Source organism: Papio anubis, chromosome X (assembly GCF_008728515.1).
Source record: "Papio anubis isolate 15944 chromosome X, Panubis1.0, whole genome shotgun sequence".
Classification (NCBI taxonomy): domain Eukaryota; kingdom Metazoa; phylum Chordata; class Mammalia; order Primates; family Cercopithecidae; genus Papio; species Papio anubis.
In genome coordinates, this window is record NC_044996.1 from 22259423 (window position 1) to 22284324 (window position 24902).

General features: G+C 37.1%; 1 protein-coding gene across 10 annotated transcripts in view; it reads left to right on the forward strand.

Annotated features, from left to right (window-relative positions):
- The window catches only part of MBNL3 (muscleblind like splicing regulator 3), a 120146-nt gene that overhangs the window by 55701 nt on the left and 39543 nt on the right, over positions 1 to 24902 (forward strand). Inside the window, exon 1 of one of the 10 annotated variants that reach the window (XM_003918286.5) lies at positions 21512 to 24006. The exons of 8 other annotated variants lie outside the window; for them this stretch is intronic. In XM_003918286.5, coding sequence (XP_003918335.1) covers positions 23980 to 24006 — 27 coding nt within the window. In that variant the 5' untranslated portion in view covers positions 21512 to 23979. Of the gene's footprint in view, positions 1 to 21511; positions 24007 to 24902 lie in introns of those variants that run through there. One more of the 10 variants, XM_009198266.4, reaches the window with a different exon arrangement.

A 24902-nucleotide genomic window follows, 5' to 3' on the forward strand; every position in this document is an offset into this window, starting at 1 on the left:
CAAAGGGTAAAGATGATTTACATAATCCTTACATTCTCACATTTTTGTGAAACCCTTAATATTTCAAATATATAAAAGCCTTTCAAACAATTATTTAATTTGCCATTTAGATACCACATTAATCAGAGTTCCATGTCTGCACAAGAGCTTTGTAGTTCTTATCCATGACATGCATGAAAGTTAAATTAAGCTGAGGGTAATTGACCTGTGTGCATTGTACTAGTATCATATCTATAATACACAAATAACATACTTCCGTGGTTACTGCAGCATTTCCTACTTCTCCTGAGTTTTTATAATTGAAACACTGTTGAACTTCATCTGTATACTATTTCTTCTCTCATGAGTGATTAAATAACTGAAGCAATCATTTGATGAGTTTTGGGCTGCTGCTTTTGTTTTTGTTTTGTTTTGTTGTTGTTGTTGTGTAAGAATTCTATTAGTACTAGCTACTCTACCAGATGATGGTTATTGCCTTAATAACAGGTACAACAGATACAATGTTCTAACTCACCTTGTAATGAGGGAATATTATGAAAATAAGAAGGGCAAATTGGATGACTGATTGTGTATTGTGCTGAAGTGCTGTGCCTATCAATCCATGAATGTTGAGTGCTCAGTGATGAAGGCAGCACCATCTTCAAATGGAAATCTAGTGCAGTCCATGGATTAATTTCCAACTACGTAGAATGGTCTCATATCATGTTAGTATGCAGCTGTTTTTGACTCCGTTGCCTTGTGGACTGGGCATAATCTGTCTCCAAAGTTCTCTTTAAATATTGCTTAATCCATTCTATGCCAATTTCTTGATACTACAATTTGCCATTGATCTAGGTTGGTATTTTTAGTGAATGTTCCTTGGATTTAATGAAGAGTCGTCATTTTTAAAACGAAATCATTATTTGTGATTGTTTTCATAGCCAAGTTATTCTGCTTCAGTAATATCATGATGTCTTGAACCTTTCCCTCTATACTTGAAGCAATGTGTTATCAGTCACTTTTTATCGAGGAAGGATATAAATGTTGTCATTATTTCATTATGACAGGTCAACACCCATCACATCTACCCACCCCTCTTACCACTTTGGGTAGTTTTGTGCCAAGAATTTCCTGGTAAAGGCTATAGCAGCAGACATAGTTAGAGGATACTCAAGCTAACCTATATACATTCCTTAAGAAATGGGAACTGGGTGAGGAATGCACATAAAACAGTCACATGCTGTGTCTTCAAAATCACATATGATCACAAGAAAAATAATATTTTGACAAGTGAAACCTGTTGTATAAGCATATGGATATGAATCTATCCTTGTAGGTCAAACTGACCCGAGTTACCAGTATATTCTGTAATAGCACCACTAGTCACAGCAGTTTTCATTAGTTTAAAATTTGACTATTTTTGACTGAATACTTACTCATCCCTATTTGCTAAGGGAAAGTTTACCAGAAACTAGACACCTAGCAACACAATCCCAAGGGTCACTGGATTATGCAAGACTTAGCACCATTTATCAGCTCCATCAGAGAGGTCTGTCTACACTATAAAGACACATAAGCAGCACCTGTCATCCTGAGAGTCAAGGAAAATAACATTTTATTTAAGGATCTCTATTTTCTATGATGCTAATCTTCAAAAGGAAGTATCTTTGGTAAAAGTCAATGCTATTTTGAACATTTCAAAAACCTCTTTTGAAAGGAAAATAGAATTGTAATTATAGGTTGGTGCGGAAGTAATTGTGTTTTTTGCCATGAAAGCAATGGCAAAAACTGCAATTACTTCTGCACCAACCTAATGGTACCCAAACAAATACATATTGATAGTTCAGCCTCGCCTTTTAAACATTTTATTTTGAAATATTAATAATTTTAGGCTTACAGAAAAGTTACCAAAGTAATACAGGAAACTCCTGTATACTTTTTATCCAGATTCTCCTAATGTCAACAACTTACATGCCATGCATTGCACAGTTATCAAAACCAGGGAATTATCACTGGTACAAGATTCTTAAGTAAACTAGAGAACTTATTTGAATGTCACCAATTTTCTTCCTAATGTTAGTTTTCTGTTCCAGGATCCAATCTAGGATCCCATATGGCATTTATTCCTCATATCTCCTTAGTCTCCTCCAACCTGTGACACTTTCTCAGTCTTTCCTTGTCTTTCATGACCATGACACTGAGGATGAATACTGGTCAGTTATTCTGTAAAATACATCTTACTTTGTGCTTATTGAATGTTTTCTCATGATTAGACTGAGGTCATGTGGTTTTGGCAAATAAAAAAGAAACCCACACACAGAAATGATGTGCGTGACATATGAGGGTATGTGATGTTGATATATGTTATTCATTATGTTAACTTTAATCACTTGGTTAAGGTGGCATCTACTGGGCTTCTCTACTGTAACATGACCAGTTTTTCTTTTGTAAAAACTGTTAACTGTGTCTCCCATTTATTCGTCATCCCCTACAATATGCCATTGATCATAATGGGCATCCCAATGTCCTAGATGTTAAAAAGTGAACAAGTGTCCATCTTAGAAGTGATTGGTAATGTACTTCTGTAATTATGGTCAATCAAGAAAGAGAGCAAGGGAAAATGGACCAAGAGCGTGACAGAGAAAATAGAAGCAACAAGTCACCAGAAACACAGAACACTGGAGAGTGAGAAGTCCTAGAAGTGGTGTGATATATGTGTGCCTATCATATACTCCTGCAGAGTGTGACAGCTGTCCCCTTCTGGTTCACGGCCTTGGGACTTAGCCATAAACCAGAAACAGTCCCTGTCTCCATGGTACAGACATTCTCATTGGGAGTTGGAGGAGGAGCAGGTAAAAAAATAATTAAATATGGCCGGGCGCGGTGGCTCACGCCTGTAATCCCAGCACTTTGGGAGGCCGAGGAGGGTGGATCACGAGGTCAGGAGATCGAGACCATCCTGGCTAACATGGTGAAACCCCATCTCTACTAAAAACACAAAAAATTAGCCAGGCGTGGTGGCAGGCGCTTGTAGTCCCAGCTACTCTGGAGGCGGAGGCAGGAGAATGGCATGAACCCGGGAGGTGGAGCTTGCAGTGAGCCGAGATCGCGCCACTGCACTCCAGCCTGAGCGACTGAGCCAGATTCCATCTCAAAAAATAAATAAAAATAAATAATAATAATAATTAAATATTCAGGATAACAATATATTGTCAGGTGTGAGGAAAGGGTACAGAGAATGGCAGGGGCTACTGTTTTAGATACAGTGGCCAGGAGGCCTCCAATGAGGTGACCTTTGAGGAGAGGCATGCAGGAGATGAGGGGACAGTGAAGAGGATTTCTAAGAACACTCCAGGCAAGGAGAATGGTGACAGCTGAGGCCCTGAAGCTGGCGGCAGCCTGGTGTGTGTGAGGAAACTCAAGGTCACTAGTGTGGCTGGAGGAGAGCGGTGAAGGGGGAGGGCAGTGGGAGATGAGGGCAGGGAGGTCCTGGGGGTGGGGAGATCAGGTGGGGCTCTGTGTATCATACTGAGGACTTTGGATTCTGTTCCAAGAGCTGGAAAGGTTGACATAATCGGGGGAAAGCAAACCCACACAAAGCAGAGGTGTCTATTCTTTATATTTTTAAATGGAAAAGAGAATAATTTCCACGAAGACAAATAACTCCTGTTTATAGGTAAAGTAGAAGTCAAACGGTGCCCAATCCCTATTCTTCACTCCCTTCTTTCTATGACTTGTACATCAACTAGAGTTCATGCCTCAGTGATGGGGGATTATCAATAAAGAAATCTCATGTGAGGAAAGAGTTAACATAGCAGGTTTGGTGGCTTACTCTTTGCATGTCTCCAAGGGAAACCTTAACTATCCCCTGGGAATGTGGCCACCATTCATTTTGTCACTGATTGGTTATTGTGTTATATACACCTGGAACAATGGACCATGACATAACAATTTGTCAGGGTTGCTTTGCTCAAGATCAAGATTGATGACTGATTCATTGTTAGGGTCCTGGATTACAGTTGCCATGGCCAGTTGGTAGCAGGCTGTGCATATGTGATCAGGACCCATCTGCACCTCAGACGTTGAGACTAGAACTGGGCTTCCCAGGGTGGAGACATTCCATACATGCCTCTGTAGTTTGCTACTAGAGAGAGAGTCCTTGTGCGTGTGGCTTCGAACTAGAAAGAACATTGGAAGCTTGTGCTGGGCTTCTCTTGACTCTGCTGATACATTTATGTTTCCTGTTACTTTTCCTCTGTATTCCATGCTGTAATAAATTTTAGCCACGAGTGTAAGTTGCTATTGAGTCTGTGAGTCCTGGCAAATGTCAAAGAAGCTTTTCTGTACATTAGTATTTTTCGTATATTATTTGCTTGATTCTTTTTTTTACATTTTTATGTTTTTTATGAGAAGGGCTTGTTCATTTTGTTTCTATTTTTTAAAGTTTAATTTTTGAATGGATATTTTCATAATTCAAAAATTTATAAAAACAGTCATCAGCTGATGACTACATCAACAAAATGTGGTATATACATACAATGGAATATTACTCAGCCACAAAAAGGAACAAAGTACTGATCCATGCTACAACATGGATGAACCTTAAAAACATGATGTTAAGTGAAAGAAGCCAGACATAAGAGGTCACATATTGTGTTATTGCATTTATATGAAACATCAAGAGTTGGCAAATCCACAGAGACAGAAAGCAGATTAGTGGTTGCCAGGGTCTTGTGAAGGGCAGTAGATGGGTGAGTGAGGGATGAGGGGTATGGGAATTAACTGCTAATGGGTACAAGGTTTTTTTTTTAAGGGTGATGAAAATGTCTTGGAATTAGATAGTGGTGATAGTTATACAACTTTGTATATAAATGCGTTAAAAACTGCTGATGTGTACACTTTAAAAGGGTGAGTTTTATGATTTGTGAATTATACTCAATGAGAAAGTTTAAGAAAATTCAACGATAATAGAGTATGCAGTGAAGTTTTCCCCTCATCTCTTTTTCCCAGTTAATCAGTTGACCTCCAAACTGATACTTTGGTTTTCCCTCTCCCATAGATATTTTATATATATATATACACACACACACACACACACAAGCAAATATATCCATACTTATTTTCCATTTTTACACAAATAGTAGCATACCGTTTTCTTCCTTGCTTTTTTTAAGTTTAAAATATTAATTGTAAAAGATGGGATAAGCTATGTCATGCTGACACTAATAAATAGAAGCCTGGAGGTGCTATATTTATAATAAAGATAAAAAGAATTGCACACAAATACAGGATTCTAGTTAGTAAATCTGTTCCTCACAGGCATATGTAAGTATGTGGATACTGAGGTTGAACAACTAAATGTATATAGAGTAGATAATGAGAGCCTGTTTTCTCACTGTCAGAGAAAAAAAGTTAAAAATAAAAGGGGAAGGTTAGGATGAATGCTGTGGTGTAGATTAGAAAGGACACATGAGTATGTATACAGATAGATACAGGAATAGATATTGATCTGTGTGTATGCATGGGTTATTATGTACGCTTTCATTTCCTAGCTCTGTCTAGGGAGGACCTAGAAGCAATTAACACCCCAACCGCAATGAGCATACATAGCACCCACATCTTTGTGTCTAATATCATTCTCCAATAACGGAACTAGGGATCTTTGGAATAATGGCTGATTCTGGACAGAAGCAGGGAAAATACAAGATGAGGCTGTAATGTCTTTTGGTGTAAGAATATAAGAAAGTGCTAGAAAAAGGGTGGGGGCATGAAAGAGAGCACAGTAGCCAATCTGAAGGAGCTCCCAATGACTGAAGTTGGAATAACTTGAGCAAGAAACTAAATGATGATAGTATAGAATTATAGCCCATAGAATAAAATAGATGCCCATGAGTCCATAGTTTACCAAAAAAAAAAAAAAAAAAAAAAAAAAAAAAAAAAAAAAAAGAATAAATGGATAAGTTGGGGAGAAGGGACAACTCTTCCTTACAGAAGAATTCCAATTAATAAATGGAAAACAAATGAAGGAAACACAAAATCACTAGTAGGCAAATGCCATGGTAATAGTGGTTGCAGGCAAGATCCACTGATACATGCTGAAATCAGTGGGTAAAAGTTGGAGGAGAAACAGGATATTTGCATTGTCCCAAAGTATTTCTCCCAGGATATTTATCAATTAAAAGTGAAAAATAGACCAGGCATGGTGACTGGCTCATGCCTTTAATCCCATCACTTTGGGAGGCCAAGGTGGGAGGATCTCTTGAGGCCAGGAGTTTGAGACCAGCCTGGGCAATATAGCGAGACCCTGTCTATACAAAACATTTTTTAAAAAATTAACTGGGCATAATGGTGCATGCCTGTAGTCCCAGGTACTCAGGAGGCTGAAGCAGAGGATTGCTTGAGCCTGGGAGATTGAGGCTGCAGTCAGCCGTGATTGTGCCACTGCACTCCAGCCTGGGCAACACAGCAAGACCCTGTTTCTAAAATAAATAAATAAAGGGAAAATAGTCACTTTACAGTGGAGAAACCCAGCAGATGCCACTTTAACCAGGTGTTTAAGGTTAACATAATGAGTGATAAGATATAGCAATATCACATACCCTCAGATAGAATACACATCATTTCTGTGATATTCCTGCCAAAAAGACATGGTTTCCATCTAATCATGAGAAAACATTCAACAAACACAAAGTGAGAGGCATTTTACAGAATAAATGACCAGTACTCATCCAAAGTGTCATGGTCATGAAAGACAAGGAAAGACTGAGAAAGTGTCATAGATTGGAGGAGACTAAGGAGAAGGGAGGAATACATGCCATGTGGGAACCTGGACTGGATCCTAGAACAGAAGAATATTAGGAAGAAAATTGGTGACATTCAAATAAGGTCTCTTGTTAAGAGTCTTGTACCAGTGTTAATTTCCTGGTTTTGGTAATTGTGTTATGGTTATGTAAGTTTTTAACAGTAGGGGAATTCTGGGTGAAGGGTATACAGGGACTCCAGGTATCATTTTTGCGATTTTTTTGTAAGTTCAAAATTATTTCAAAAGGAAGTATTTAAAAGTTAGCTTTTTTAGTCTGTCCTTTGAGGCTCAGAAATATTGTCGGGTATTGTTTCTTTTCATTTTTATTTTTTTAAAAAAACTTTGAGTATGGGGATGAGAAAACTCTAAAATCCATGTCATCACTGATCATGAGATTGCCCGCCCCCGACAAAAGCTTGATGACTCAGATAACTTAATAGTTAAGAAAGCACTCATACATATAAAAGCACTTCACAAACCTAGCAAATGAATAATTTTGGCTGTAGAAGGAAGAACGTTCAGTTCAAAATTGTTGCCATTTACAGTTGGGTAAACTGGCGATCCGTTGGGGCAGAGTTACTTGACCTAGTTCACATATGCAATTATCAAAAGAGCTTGATGACTCCAGCGTTCTTCCAATCATTATTCGGTCTTCTTTCCTATGGAGGAGAAGGAAATGGAGAAAACATCAATTAGTCTATTGCTTTAGTAAACCAAAAGCATCCAGCTCTTATCACAGTCATGCTGCTCCACATGACATTGGGACTGTCTGTGAAGTTTTGTGGCTCTCCTTTACTTTTTGCACTTAAAAGTGAGGGGTGGAGAGCCAACTTTTCCTTTGCTAATCCCTCCCTCTTTTATTGTTTCTGATTCATGATAATTTAGATTAAGACTTTATTAACCTCTATATTTAGTTCATGGACAATTACTTGGATAACTTGTTTTGAAAATAGGGCAGAAGAGAAGAATTTTTAGACAAAGTTACCTAACTCTGTGGTACTAAATTTTGCTTAATTGATGAATATCAGAACACTGAGCTGTCTCTGCTCCCTTGTCCATCCTTCTCCCCAAACACTGCATTGTTGAGTTTGCTGACCAGAACTGGGGATTATAACTGTGCCTGCGTATCACATCTTCACTGCATAAAACTCACTGATGTCTGATTCTGTTATATTCTCATTAGTACAATGCCCTGGCCAACTGGGAAGAAACCTGTCATAGATCAGCTGAAATACTGCAGTAGCAATTCAGCCTTATTATGGGTCAAGTATTTTGTACAGTAATTTAGAATCTAATCCAACTTATTTAAAGTGTTGTTTTATGGGATCATAGCTCAAAATCATTTCTTCCTGGCCAAGTTGTAATTGGGCATCTGGTGAGAAAAGACTTGGGCTAGGGCCAGGCATGTATTCCCCAACCACTATTTGATGATACCATTAATACTGACCCTTTGCTACGGGAGCTCCATTAAGTAGGAGAGATTTGGAAATTTGAAATTTGAAAACTATTTTATGTCAACTATTTTGTCTAGAAGAAACTCTTAGATGTTAGGGTAATATACATCTGATCCTACTTGGTTAGTAAATAATCTCTTCATGTAGCATAGCTGAAATGAAGTCTTTTTCGCCATATCAGATTTTTTTGAAATGTGTATACAAGGTACTTCTGTGCATCTGGAAATAGCAATTAGTTCTTCTAGGAACATGACATTATTCATAGAACATTGTTTACTTACTGTTCTTTTTGCCCTTGCAGATGACCTTTCTGCATGTACCATCTTTGGGGTGACGCCTGTTTTCCTCTATCTCAGTGTGTCACTTGGTCCCTGACTTATGGGGTTATATATTCCAGAGGAATCTGAGCTGTCTGCTATTTTCTCTAAATACTCTTTTTTTTTTTCTTCAGTGTTTATTCTGCTGCATAATTGGTCTTCAGTTTCTTAAATTTATGGTTTTTTAAAAATTTTTGATGTCTAATCCAGATTTGCAGTCCTGCTTGGGTTTTCAATGTTTTTATTTCTGTGCCTTCAATTCTCACCCCAGGGTCAAGTTTTACTGCTAGATGTCATTACAAGTTTATCTCACATTTTTTGCCATCTTTCTTGATACTGTTCTCTTTGAAGTCAGTAAACAATTCCATTTGTTTTTCATCCTTTTATTTTCTAAATAATCTCCAGTATTTGGATTGAACCATGTTGTATCTAGAGATAGAGTAAATCACTTTTCAGTATCTTGTTTATGATGAGTTTATGTAAAATTGCTTAATGTCATGTCTAATCTGTTATTTAGTTAAGTAGATATGGCTATAGAATCTATCTGTTAGAAACAGTTTTGCAGCCATAACTCGGTCATAGGCATTTAAATGTATGCTTTAAATTGGATTTTTGTCTATCATAAATAAGTTTTATTTCTGTTGAAGCTCAAATTTTTTTTAACCCACTGGAAATTGGTAGAAAATAAATTAGGCTTTGCTTCTACCTATATTCTTATGAGTAGATAGTGGACAGTGAAGGCAGTTTCCACATTGAAAACTATACAAAAATTTGAAAATGTAAAGTCCACAGTAATATAAATGTATTACAGATGACAAATTCCCTTTAATTCCATTAAATATGACAAAAACCAAGACATGTCCTATGTATCAGCCATGATTTGTTAGCTAACTAACTGAATGGTAGTAATGTTCTGATTTCTGTCTTAGCATGCAAAAATGCAAACAGAAAACCTTTTTCTGTGACTTTAAACTCTTTAACCATCTTTTATATGCGTCTAAATACAGTGAGTAGATGACACTGTAGTATCAATAATCTCTTAGCTCCAAATACTTTTTAGAGGTCTCATTTTTAAAAAACCACATTGTTTTAAGACCACATTGTCACACTGTCTTAATATCTTTGTTCATCCACCTATTTGTGAAAGATAATAAAACTGAAGTAATAATTTGAGGATTTTTAATAGCTCCATGTACTCTGTGTTCTTGTTTTAAATATTTCACAAATACCTATCCTAGGAGTTGTTCCACTTAACAAACTTAATTTTTTTCCAGCTTTTATAAAAATGTAATTTCTAGAGTTTCTGCAGTTTCCTGGTTATTTTACTTTTTTTTACTAACCAAAAACAGTGTTCTATATAGAAACAAATTCAGTTTTAACTTCAGTGTTACTAAAAAATTTTTAAAACCATAGCCATCCTTAATCTCCCAGTACCCCACTGTAGGAAGAATTTGACTTTGGAATATTGTCTCATTTTTCAAAGGAGCCTGATAAGTAGTTTTGGAAAATGCCTTTTTCTTGGGTGAACTCTAGATGTAACCACTGAAAATATCTGAAATGAAACGTTCTATCAGCAAGTGGCATAAACACTGAAAATGCTGCTTTGTCACACATAACAGTTCTAACAAGGGCTCCTTATGCAGCCTTGAGCAAGTCATGGGAATCCTACTACCTCTGTTTCTCTTCATTTGAGAGCAAGCAGCAGCACTGAATTTATAAGACTATTTGGTTGTGGTTTCCTAGAAGGATTTTTATAAATGTCAGGGGTTATTTAATTCTGAAAGTCCTGTTAAATCCATTAAGAATTGTATGTACATTCAATTCCCCAAAGAAATGATTCATTCAACAAACATTTATTGCAATCTCTTACTTGTTAGGCACTGGGCTCAGTAATGTGGAGAATACAAAGTTAGGAAAGACGTGGTTCTTGCCTGACCTTTTAGTAAGAGGTTGCTTGTGTTATATGCCGTAAGCCAGATACAAACTAACAGCTAAAACAGTCCAAGGGCACAGGTAGGGACTGGGATTATATCCAGCAGTGGTGGCTGAAGATGCAGTCATGGGAGAGACACTGTTTGAGGTGTTATTTGAAGAAGGAATAGGAAGGTATTCCAGGCAGAGGGGATAACCTGAGCAAAGATAGAAGGGGAAAACTGTGATATGTTTGGGGAGTCGAATGTTAAGTCAGAATGGCTGAAGCATGAGAAATGACACCATCAGCTTGTGCAAAAAAAAAAAAAAATGATAGAAAAAAAAAGACTGACAAGAGGAAGTACCTCTTAGAAAGCTGTTGAAGTATTGAAGGTATGAAATATTAAGGTTTTGAATTAGGTGGTCATGGTGGGAAGGAAAAACTAGTGATGGAATTGAGATTCAGATGAATCCTACATGGTTAAGTAGAAAGGAGTGGATATTTTCCTCCAGCCTACTGACCTTGTGCTCATCTTAACATCAGATTTCTTTGAAGTTGCAGTGAAAGTCTGCCATACTTTTTGTTTTGTTTTGCATTAGATGCTATCTTGTCCACCATCATATCTTTTGTGCCTAGTACATGTTAGGACTTGGAAAAATATTTGTTGAATGAAACATGAGATTGTTGAAACACTTTGAGAGAGGGAGAATAAATATGGGCTCAACTGAGAGGTACACAGAGATCTCTTCATCTACAGTTGTAATTTCACTCCCAGTTCAGTTTTTACTCAAATATAGATGAAAATTGTATACACCCATGTGCCAACTTTCCTCACTCAACCAGATTTTAACCTAGATTTGATGGCCTACAGATTGCTGATATTTGCAAATTTAATTCCATCCCTTAGCATTATAGAAATGATATTTGGCTAAATGCTGTTGGATACTCCCCAACTGTTACATTTTGCGTGCTTTTACCTTATATACGGATTTAAAAACAAAATTACTTAGTGGCCATTGTTAAGTGTTATTTTTAAAATAATCAGTGTGATTATGTAGTAGTAGTCTAGCATTTTTTGTCTTAAAATGTTTGAGGTTGAATTTTACAGCAGATGGGTAGCTTGCAAATCAAGGTATTCTTGGAAGCATAATGAGTGCTAATAAGGTGATTCTGAATCAAGTATGAGCTCATAATCTTCAAAAAGGGATTTTGTGAAAAAGGTGACTGCCTAGTTCAAAAATATATATATTTAAAGTTTATTAAAGAACTATTGTTCTAAATACACAATGACATTTTCAAAGTCCAAAAAGTTTGAACATAGAAAGACAAATATTATAATAGAGCCCATGAATTAACACTTAAAAAAACCCACAGTAACTGTAATTTAGTCCAAGCAATATGCTTTTAAAAGAAATGGGAGAAATAATAAGAAAGTAATTTCAACATGGAAGTTTAAGAAAGGATCTCTAGGCTCATGTACTGTATCTTGGAGTTTGTATAGTCAGCCCAGTCTCTTAGACTTTCTCCATGTTCATCTCCATTCCTGGATAGTGATTGCTGGTTTTCTGAACAGGCGATCCTTAGGTCTTAGTGCAATCCTTAGTAACCAAGATACGATTCAGGTTTGGACAACTGACTCTGCTTTCAAAAACAGGGAAGGTGTCTGGAACATTTGAGAAAAGTGTTTCAACAACAACAAAAAACCTTAAAATGATTTTTAAATATTTAGCAGCATTCAGCTGGTGTCAACATTTGGCAATGATTTCCATAATTGTGACTTGCATATTTTAATAGGCAACTGACAGATAAAACAGAACCAAGACTGTCTCCCCCTTTTTCCAAATTCTTGAGGCCTCACTTTAGTGGCATGTGACATTTACTCATCTTTGAAATGATAAAACATTTAAACATGTTTCACTTATTTCTCCCCAAATTTTCCTATTGTCCCACTAAAGAAATACCTTTAAAAAGTAGCATTGCTTCCAAGTCAGAGAAAGAAGGAAGGAGGAAAGGAGGGAAGGAGTGAATGAAGAAAGAAAGCAATTAGGAGACACCCATTGAGAAAGGCTTTTCATTCTGAAATACTTCAGCTCCAATAATAATGTATTTGTAACAAAAACATAAGGAAAGTGTAATGAATAGAGTAACATACTCATGAAAAGAGGGTAATATAAGAGAGTAGGATTCCTCCACCCCCAAGAGAGAATTATTTGTGCCATTTTTATCACATATTTTTCATTATGAACTCCTCTGCTTTCATTGAAGCAAAAATGAATAGCTGTGATTAATTATGGCCCAGAGAAGTTTCATTCTCCCCATGGAACTTGCTCTTCCTCATTTTCAACAGCACCACTAAACATGCACCACTAGTTACCTTTGATCTCCCTACTGTTCACAACCTCCAAGCAGGCGTCAAGTCCTAGGTCCCCCGCCAGCACAACTACTCATGCCTCTGTAGTTATGGGAGAGAGAAGATTTGTAAACTCCTTGTGGGCAGTTTCCATGGCATAATCTTTTTCATTTCTTCCACAGTATCTAGCACAAGTTTTTACTTTTATGCAGGAGAGGTATTAAACAGTATGCCTTCTTTTATCAGACTATAGGAGCAAATGCAATTCAGTACATTTTCCTATTTACTGTGGTTGCCAGAAAGCTCACAGCTATGTTTTGGGCCCAGCTGCAGCAATTAAACTTAGTCTAGAATTTTGAAGTTTTAGCTGCAGCAATTAACCTTAGTCTAGAATTTTGAAGTTTTTGATACAATTATCTCCATTGTTCCACCTTCCCCATTATATCAGTCTTTACAGTTACTGTAATAATCTTACTGCAAAAATATCTTTCTTGAAGGTCATTTCGAAGCCTTTTGGGAAGAATGTAATTGTCTAAGTAGTAAGAGAGCAAGTCAACAAGAGAAGGGGCTAATTCCATTTCTGCATTTCTTATTTGCAGCTTATAAGGCTATCTGAGTGATTTTCATTTGGACATGTTAATGTATTCCAGGAATTCCAGTATGGTTAACTGGGGGCCTCAGTTTAAAATGGGCTTCCAGTGATACTCAGAAGTAAACCAAATGCAGCTGGGGCTACTTGTAAAACAGAAAGGAATAAATAACAAATACTTGACACTCCTTAGATGTTCACTTTTTTTCATTAGGAAAAAAAGTAGAAAGGGTTGTATGAGATGTGTTTTTTCCTTACTTCCTCGCTGCAGGGTGCAATTGATGAACTTGTATTCAGTGCTTGTTTTGAAGTTTAGTAATCTATTGATACTTAAGCTTTTGATCGTCTGTGCTGAAATGCTGTGGTCAGCATTACATTGTTTGCCTAATCGATGTGGAAAGTATTTTCCTCCTTTTAGCTTGTCTTTTTTCTAGGTATCTTTTTTTTAGGGGTGAGGAGAAGGGGTAATGTTCTCAAATGATTGGGATTTCTATAGTGAGTAAAGGTGTGAGTTTATTGGAGAGCTGAGGGGCAGTTTTTAAAGAATCCTTTATTCGTTCAAATTTGAGTACATAGCAAACATTTAGAAAACACTCTGGAAATGTTTATACAGCAAATGTAAGCAACATACAACACAGAGCTCTCATATACATACTTACCATCATAACTAGTAGCCCTACTTTGTAAACAGAAAATGAATGTGTTTCCCAGGAGTAGTAGAATAGATTTTGAGAAGGCCAATCCTTCTTCATGACCTAGACCGGCCTTCTTTTACGTGGCTGCTAACATAATTACTGATGTCAGAGATGTAGAATTAAGGTGTCCAGATTCCTTCAGTATGACCTTTTGGAAACTGAATTATCAGTACCATAAGAAAATGCTTAGCAAATAACTAAATCCATTGTCAGATAGGACAATATTCCCTTAGAGCAGGGGTTCTCAAAAGTATGGCAGATGGACTAGCAACATCAACTTCACCTGGATGCATTTAGAAATGTAAATTCTCACCTCACCCACACCTACTGAATCAGAAACTCTGTGGGGAGGCCTGACACTTTCTGTTTCAAGAAACTCTCCTGGTAATTCTGGCAAATACTGAAGTTTGGGAACCATTAGTTTAGAGAAAACGATAATTGGTTTAGCAGGGTGTCAATTAAGGATGATGTTTCAAAGCTTCATAATTCTCAGGACTCTGTCTTGTTCCTCCAATGCCTCTTCCTTCTTCACCACTTGTTCAAACGGCCCTTTCTTGATATATATTCAGATCTGTTGGAAGGGAAATGATGTCTATTCTGGAAAACTAATGTTTCTTTCGGAGACCTATTATATTTTCCCTCCAAGGAGCATCACAATGCTTTTTAGCTGATAAAAGGCTCTGAGAGGTATTGCATGAAAGACAGTTTAGTTCTGTTAACTGCGTGTTAGTGCAGTTTAGTTCTGTTTAACCCAAGAATTTCTCTAAATCCTTTGATCATAGAACCCTGTCTTTGTGGAGCATAGAGAAACTTATGGAATATTATATAACAGGTAATTGGGCAAGAATCATGCTGATGTCTAAATGTGTGGAACCCAAAAGAAATGAAGTTATTTTAATTATCTGCCTATTATAACCCTTTGAAAGGATTAGTGACTTTTTTGTACCCCAAAAGGTGTATTGTAGGTGTTGCTAGCTGCCACATGTGGACCTTCAAATTTTCATATGTAGCAACTGTGAGAACAAAAGGGTGTGTGTATGTATACACACACACACACACACACGGACATTTCACATTTATATGAGTCAATCTTCACTTCCATAAGGTTAGCCTATTAAAATGAAAAATCAGAAAAATGAAAAATTGGCTCAAACATCTATAAACAGTTTTCTAACGAGATTCGATTTTATTATTTTACCAATTTATTTAAATGATATTTAAAATCACTTTGCTATAATTGTTTAAAAATATTTTAAGCACCATTAACATCTTTTATAGTCTCTTATTTGACTTTGTCTTTCTAACTTACCAGGAAAAAATGACTTGCCTGGTTTCTTGTTATCATTTTAATATATGTTATAAGTAAAATATAACAGTACCCATGGCCAAATTAGAATAAAAATAGTACCAACTACAGTGTGATGCTCCATGCTTTTTTATATAATACAAATGACTTTGAATGTTTTATTCATTATGATTTTAAAGTGGATGTTCGTTATGCTAAATCTTAAAGAAGCTTGTGATGGTAAAAGAGTGTCTCTTGACTAGATAAACTAGTCTCCTAAGTAGGCATTGGCTTATTACCATTTGAAAAGGAGCAATAATTCTTTTCTACTTTTAGTTATTTACGAGGATGAAATTAAAACTTGGATATGCTTCTTTATCCTCTGCCTTTCCACCTAGAATACTACTAAGTTGTGGGAACAGCAACTATTTGACAGTAATATCCATTTCTAATAAGAGAAGTGTCCTCAGTTTCCTAACATTATACATATACAAATTCCCTCCCTAGGCACATAGTAATTTATATTACTCATATAATTGGTAATTACTCTATGATAATATATTACCTCTTTTAGGGAAGTAAAATGATTTAAAGTAGTTATAATCTGTCAAAGTTATTATACTTAATTCTCGGGAAATATTTTAGTTCTGTTGTAAAGAACTAATAAAGAAAAATATATTTTTTACATTTTGTACTGATTTTACTTCCAAAACATACTAAATTTTACTTTGTTCCTTTATTCTTTCAAAGCACCTAGAAAGTATGTAGGGGCAGGAATTATTTCTAGAGAAGCTAGCACAATTGGAAAATAATTTACTGATGATCTAAAAGTAATTAGAATTAAGGCCACTTGAATCTCAGCTTAATACTCTTTCTAATAAAATCCTGTATTCCTATTAAAACTTAAATTCATTTCTTCTTGGGAACAAATACATTAGAGGACAGAGTATGAACAGCCTGTGACCTGCTTCCAAAACAGTTAATTCACATAACAGTGGATTTATTTGTTGTTGTTATTATTTTCCCTATTATATTGTCTTTAGAAGTATTAGTATACTTTTGGATTCTGTATCCTCAGTTGTCTAGTCACTTTTTTTTTTTTTTTTTTCTGAGACAGGGTCTCACTCTGTTGCCCAGGCTGGAGTGCAGTGGCAAGATCATGGTGAGAGACAGGACTAGCTGGATTTCCTAGGCCAACTAAGAATCCTTAAGCCTAGCTGGGAAGGTGACCACATCCACCTTTAAACAGGGGGCTTGCAACTTAGCTCACACCTGATCAATCAGGTAGTAAAGAGAGCTCACTAAAATGCTAATTAGGCAAAAACAGGAGGTAAAGAAATAGCCAATCATCTATCGCCTGAGAGCACAGGGGAGGGACAATGATCGGGATATAAACCCAGGCATTCCAGCTGGCAACAGCAACCCCCTTTGGGTCCCCTCCCATTTTATGGGAGCTCTGTTTTCACTCTAATAAATCTTGGTACTGCACACTCTTCTCGTCCGTGTTTGTTATGGCTTGAGCTGAGCTTTCACTCGTCATCCACCACTGTTGTTTGCTGCCGTAGCAGACCCGCCGCCGCAGACCCAACGCTGACTTCCACCCCTCCAGATCCAGCAGGGTGTCCGCTGCACTCCTGGTCCAGCGAGGCACCCATTGCCGCTCCCAGTCGGGCTAAAGGCTTGCCATTGTTCCTGCATGGCTAAGTGCCCAGGTTCGTCCTAATCAAGCTGAACTAGTCGCTGGGTTTCGAGGTTCTCTTCCATGATCCACGGCTTCTATTAGAGCTAGAATACTCACCACATGGCCCAAGATTCCATTCCTTGGAATCCATGAGGCCAAGAACCCCAGGTCAGAGAACAAGAGGCTTGCCACCATCTTGGAAGTGGCCCACCACTATCTTGGAAGCTCTAAGAACAAGGATACCTGGTAACAATGACTCACTGCAGCCTCAACCTCCTGGGCTCAGGTGATCCTCTCACCTCAGCCTCCCGAGTAGCTAGGACAGCAGGCATGTGCCACCACACCCAGCTAATTTGTGTGTGTGTGTATATTTGTTTTTAGTAGAGATGGAATTTCACCATGTTGCCCAGGCTGGTCTCGAACTCCTGTGCTCAAGCAGTCCTCCACCTCAGCCTCCCAAAGTGCTAGGATTACAGGCGTGAGCCACTGCACCCAGCTCACTTTTTATATAACAGGCAGATTATCTACTGTCATCATCAAAATGTCTATAACCCTTCATTTTAAAAAGCTGTGGAGAAACCTAAATGATAAATCACAGAATAGAATTGATATGTTTATCTTATTGGCATGTTTACATGATGCAGCCACATATTAATTTGTGTTTGAAACCCTTTAGTTTTATTTTGTGAATAATATTTGCTTAACCAAAAATAAATTGCCAATAAAGAAAAGAAAAGAAAGAAAAAAACTTGTACATTTGAAGCACTGAAAAAGTCAAACCGTAGTGCCTAGGCCCGCAGATCGTCACCTCCACTTTGCAGTATCTCAAAATATATCTACTTTACAGTCATTTAACTAAAACCTCTGAAACTGAGCTTTCGGTGGGGTAGTCTTTTGTGAAATGGTGTGTGCAGTTCATGTGCGTTCTCATTTGCCTTTGTCCTTAGGGGAATGAAATGCTTCAGAAGAACACTTTGTACCATTTTGTGTTAAGGTTGATCTTTTCTCATCATTTGGAGACTTTCTCTGCTTTGTGATAGTGTCAAACCTACAGCACTCACTTGTCATCTGAGTAAACTTGCTTCTGAATGGCACTATGGTGTTTTTAAAAGATTCTTCTCTTAGGGTGGTGATGATAGTCATGAAGTTCACAAACCACCTCTTTCATTGAGACCTACTTCCATCGGTTCTCAATCTCCATGGGATATTGCTAGACTGTTACTTCTGTCAAGTCACGGCCGTTTATGCTTAAGCCCTCATGACCCAACTCCTAATAATTGGACATTGCTTCTCCCAAACCAACTAGCAAAATGCTACTGTGCAAACATTTACTAAAAAGCTGTGTTAACAGATAACATGTTTATGCTAATTGTTCTGCTTCAGGAATTATGGAAGGCTATTTCTAACATTTGGTTACCTAGGGCCAGGTGCAGTGGCCCTCACCTATAATCCCTAGCACTTTGGGAGGCTGAGGCAGGTGGATTGCTTGAGCCCAGGAGTTCTAGACCAACACGGGTAAACCCCGTCATTATAAAAAATACAAAAATTACCTGGGCATGGTGGTGTGTACCTGTAGTCCCAGCTACTCGGGACACTGAGGTGGGAGGATTACCTCAGCCTGGGGAAGTTGAGGTTACAATGAGCTGTGATGGTGCCACTGCACTCCAGCCTGGGCAACAGAGTGAGACTCTATCTAAAAAAAAAAAAAAAAAAAAACCACACACACACACTTCAGTTGCCTTGTCTTATTCATTCTTAAGTCATTCAAGATCCCTGGGTTTTGAACAAAATAAATTTGCCATAAATTTGGGCTAGTAACTAGTGTCTGGACATACCTAACAGCCAGTTGATATGCAGTCTTTGTTATAATCTTAGAGGGTAAGTGGTGGCCCAGACAGTATAAATATTTGAACCAGCTCGTTCCTCTATTTAGAACTGTCACAGTATTATGAAGCAAAGTATCCTGATTGAGTATGAGCTCTGGACACAGAGCACACAGGTTCAAATCCCAGCTCTGCTGCTTATTAGTTATGTCAGCTTGAGCATGCTTTTTCACTTCTCAGTGCCCCTGTTTCCTCAATTGCAAAGATTAAATGAGATAATGCATATAAAGCACTTTGAACAATGCCTGGCATGTGGTAAATCCACAATAAAGTTAGCCATTAATATTCAGGTAGACATGGTGTGAAAAAATTGAAACCAGTTTACAGTATTCTAAAAATCTCTCCAATTAGTTTTGGTTTTTTATGACTAGTTTTGTTTTTAAAATTAGTTTATGTTTTATGACTACTTTCATGATATTAATAGAAAATATAATTTTACAGGGGCCTCAACCTGGTGTCTAAATGTGTATCAACAATTGTCTCATGCCAAGTAACATGAGCTAAAGCTGTATATACAAATATCTGCAGCTTATTCATAAGTGATCTGAATTAGTTAACATCAAAAGGGTCATTTGACCTTATATGCAAGAGTCTAGTATACCAAGTCAATGCAAAACATGAAACAATGTAAAACCAAATTAATAGACTAGTTATCTTTAGTAGAAAGATGAGTGTAAAAGATTAGCGCACTGATGTTTTACACTACGTAGTTTCTTTCGTTCTATCCACTTTGTCAAAATCTTTGAGAATGGAATTTGATTTACCTTATATAACAGACATAAACTGACTTTTTTTTCAGAAAGACATGTTTTCTGAAGTTTTCTAATTTTATCTTGATTTTGAGGGAAAGCACAATGGAGCTAGAGTAGATTTATTTTATTTATTTTTCCTCACCAAAATAAGGATTCTGCTAATTAAAAGGCACTGACTAGAATATCACCATGGCCTGAATGACCCCAGAAATCTTTTTGTGCTTAATATAAAGGATGCACATTTTTAATGAACACTACATCCTTAGACGTGTACTACTCTTTTAATAAGTCTTATTCCAGCTGTTTAAATTGACTAAGGGAGTACAGTTCATAGATTTTGAAGCTAACTAATTAACTCTCTGTTCTTTGCTTTATTTTTTTCTTGTTCTGGGTGTGGAGATATGCATCCTTTGGTAGTGGTCATATTTCAACTTCTTCTCTGTAAGACCATGAGACATTTATGGTTGAGGCATTGATTTATTTTAAAGCAAAAAGCCTCCCTTTATCACTATTTTCTTTAACCCCATTTCTAGTTACATTGTTTGTGGAGGGCCTTGTTTAGTTCTTTAAATACTGGGAACAGTTTCATCATCATTAAATATTAACTGCTCACTGGAAGCAGAAGGTGAGCTTAATTAAGGTTGCAGTATTTACTAAATTTGTGAGAGGAACATTTTAAGACACACACATATATGAAAGAGAGAGAGAGAAAGAAAAAGAAAAATAATCTCAGCAGTTTCTTTAGAGCTTTGTCAATTGTGTTCACATATCTGAAACATTTCATCCCAAATGAAAGTTACATTTTGGATGAAACTTAACATACTTGGTAGATATTCATGCCAGGCAGAATAGATCTTTATTTTTAGAAGAGAAAGCATTTGTATCAATACCTTGTTTTCGTGTCTGTAGAACAAAAATAAACAGTAAGTTGGCCTAATTTTCAGATACTTTTTAAAAGAATCATTTGGCTAAAAATGCCACTTAAATACATGATACATTTAGAGTTTGGAATTTTCCCTGGGCATATGCCTGATACTCTAAACCTCATACAATTGTGTTTTATTTTTAATTAGTAATTATTATGGGAACATAATAGTTGTGCATATTTGTGGGATACATGTGATATTTTGATACAGGCATACAATGCGTAATGATCAAATCAGGGTAATTGGGATATCTATCACCTCAAACCTTTATCATTTCTTTGTGTTAGGAACATTCCAATCCTACTTTTTTAGTTATTTTAAAATATACAATAAATTGTTATTAACTGTAGTCACCCTATTGTGCTACTGAATACTAGACCTTATTCCTTCTATCTAACTGTATTTTTTACCCATTAACCATCCCCTCCTTATAAGCCCTTGCTAACTACCCTTTCTAGCCTCTGGCAATGAGATCATTCCACTCTCTGTCTCTATGGGTTCAGTGGGTTTTTGTTTTGTTTTTTTCTCTCGCATATGAGCAGTATTGATCTTTCTGTGCCTGGCGTATTTCACTTAACATAATGTTCTCCAGTTCCAATCATGCTGTTGCAAATGACAGGATTTTGTTCTTCTTTATGGTTCAATAATATTCAATTGTGTATATGTACCACATGTTCTTTATCCATTCTTCCGTTGATGGAAACTTAAATTGATTCCATATCTGGGTCATTGTGAATAATACTGTAATAAACACAGGGGCGCATCTCTTTGAAATACTGTTTTCCTTTCTTTAGGACAGATACCCAGCAGTGGGATTGCTGGATCATATCATAGTTCTATTTTTAGTTTTTTGGAGAACCTCCATACTGTTTTTTTTTTTTTTTTCCAGTGGCTGTGCTAATTTACATTCTCACCAACAGTTGCCTACTTTGCTACAATTTTAATAACAACTTGGCACAAAGGTTTCAGTAGAACTTTTGGTGATGAAATGTATACTTTCCCTAACAAAATATAAACTTAGTCCATGCCTCAAAAGTATTTTAATGGCAGTCCATGTCACCAAGTAAAAACTTTCTGCGTGGAAATTCCATTTTTGGTGTTAGGTTGGTAGTAGGGTAGGAGTGTGAGGAAAATGCTTATTATAAAGTGGAGACATTTGGCCTCATTGGGGGATTGAAACATAATTTCACACAGACTAATTCACCCTGCAAACAATCATTTTGATACCATGTTTTACATTTCTTTATCTGAAAGAAGATTCATGTTTAACAAAAGAGGAACTGATTTTCATCTTTGTACTGCTAATTTCAAAATGCAGAGGTAAATCAATAGCTATATCTACCCTTTAAATAAAGTTTGAGTGGCGAGATATGTGGCTGGCTATAAAGACATAATTATTTAATTTATTCTGAGCCGCATACTGAGCCCTGCAAAGATAAATTGTTTAAATCTGAACAATAATCAGTGCCTTTCTCACCTTATACTCTTCATAAATTTGTAAGATATTTTTGCAAATTAAATTCTTCTTTGAAACTTTTCATTTTACTTAGAGACAGGAAATTTAATTTTGCCAAGTGGAAACCCCAAGGTTTAAGGTTGGTGCAAAACTAAAACCATTTGAGGTGAGGAGATTGCCCAATACCTTCTGACTTCCCAGGTTTCAGGACAGCGAAAACTCACTTGAGACCCTTAAGTCATGGAAAGCCTAAAATAATTAGCATGGTTTCAAGGGGCAGAAGTCACAATGTAGGAAAGCCAGTTAGGCAGAGAATGCTTGACGTTCTTATTTCAGAAGTTCCTTGACTAAAGCCTTCAAATGAAAGAAGAAAGCCACAGCAACCATTTGGAAAGATCTGACGAAACTTACAGCTTTGAAAAGGGGTGTTGGGAAGATGATTGTGGGATGTTACTTTGAAATAATAGGAAAATATCCATCTTGTTAGCTCTTGGGAGATCGGGGTGGGCAAAAATGGCATTTCAACAGAAGAGCCATTTGTGGGGAGTTCACTCTATTTTTCTATTTAAGAGAGAAATCAAAATGAAAATACGAAGGAAAACTAACTTGACCTGTAAAACACCATACAACTTGGTTTAAGCTTTAGTTTCTTTACCTATAGAATGAGGAAGTTGGATTAGATCAGTATTTTCCTAAGGGTGTACTAAAGAGAGATGTTAACGGTAATATGTTGAAAAAAGGGGGGATGGTTTGTGAGTTAAACAATGTTGGGAAATGCTGGGTTAACAAAGGTAACCAGGTTTCTTTACTTTAGGACATGTGAGAGCCTTTATCATACTCTTGTGTATTGTCAGCCTACAAGCGAGGAATATAAAGTGACATTTCTTATACCTAATTGACCAGTGAACCCAGCGTTTGAGGTTCCTCTCTTGGTATTAGTTGTCTGTGGTACACACTCTGGCAAATGCTGGACTAAATGATCTCTAAGAGCCTTTCCAGCTTTACTATTTGATCTTCCTATGACATATCCGTAAACATATAAACTTCCCCAGAGCAGTACAATTTTACTACTTCTGACCTTACTAATTCTTAATCTTTGATCATTCCAATGAAAGAGTCTGCATTCTTACTGAAAAAATAAATTCAGGACTGTGTCTGGCAATTGCTTAAATGTTCACGATTGTAATGTGAGGCTATTATGGATTGCCATTTTTCTTGAATATATTATTTGGTTCATTAGAATTAGCCATACCTCTCTACTTTGCGCTCTCTTTTAATGTAAGTAATCAAGTATTGACTGAAAAAGATATCTATGCAAATAATGGCTATTCATCTGCATGCTGTGAATCTGTACCTTTATAGCGCTTATGTGTGCGTTTAGAAACATGATGCTAAGCAGTTATTTCCCTGCACTTTAATGATTGACTTTTACTCGAATTTGAGTATTCCAAAGACAGGGCTGAAGGGGAAAAAAAAAAAAAGATTAACCACCCCTCACCTCTGCACACACAAATAAAAACCTTAAAAACTTAAAAGCCTCATCTTTATGTAACACCTCATATACTCAAAAATCTGTTCTGTAAAATCGGAGTTACGGGTTAGGCAGGTGTTGGTCACACACCATCCCCCTCTTCATCCTAGCCTAAAGGGGGAGCTCCAGGGGACATCGAGGGTATTTAAATATACTGTTGCGCCACCGGTGGGTGGGAAGGTGGAGTGGCTGCCAGGGTAGCGAGCCGTGTGAAGCTTTTGGTGGGAGGAGCTATGGATCAAAAATTGCTGTCTCCAACAGTCAACTTCCTTAAATTTCCTTGCAGCTGATCAGGTAAGCTGGGGCTGAGAGTGCCTTCTACTTTACTCTGGGCAAATGAAGGCCTGGGAGAGCCTGGGCTGATTCCATGGAGAGGGCTGCTAAGAATCTTAAGGTAAAGAGGTAAAATGGGTTTTCAAGGATTTGCCTTTATTGAGCTCAAGTCATCAAGGCAGAAGAATAGAGCGGGAGAGGGCTGCCAGATAACATATTGTATGGGGCATACTTATACTAAAAAAAAAAAAAAATTCACTGTTTATCTGTAATTCAAATTTACCTGGGAGTCTTGCATATTTATTTGATAAACCTAGCATCTCTAGAGAGGATCCTAAGCAGAAGCCCTAGCTGGGGAATAAAGGGGGCAAGCAGCTGGTACCCTGTTTGTCCTGACTTGTAAATCGTTGTGGCAAGTGAGTGGATGAGGTGTCCAGAAAAAGGAGGTAAAGAAGCCTAGGACCAGGAGATTTGACTAATGGGTCAGAGAGAAACACCTCATGTTCTTAATGAAGTCTGTGTAGAAGGAGATGTTTGAAATTATATGATTTTATGTGTGTTTTATTTCTTGGAGTAACAAATTCAGTACCATTACTTTTTCTCTCCCTTTTTTTCCATTCTTGATGACAGTTTATGTTGGCAGCTATCAGCTGCTCTAAAGACAGCGTCTAGGAATACTTTGCATCAGGAATGCCTTCTGACTTTTGATAACTTGGTACCAATGTGCTTCGTTGTGTTTGGGTTTTAATTTTATTCTGGTTGGCTGGTTTGTAAATAGATGATGCATTTTTGATGAGCTTATTATTGACCATTCTGTTAATATTTTTCTACAGCGATGGACAGTATTCGATGAGAACCGAGGTAAAAAGTGTGTAAGTGGGGTGGAATAGGGCAGGAAGTAGATTTGGGTTATTAGTGAGGCAGGCTTGCTTTCACGGTGAACAGCTTCTGGGATTTTTAGTGTTATTTGCTGTTCAAAAAATTTCTGAGAAAAAGATCAAGCTCATGATCATTTGA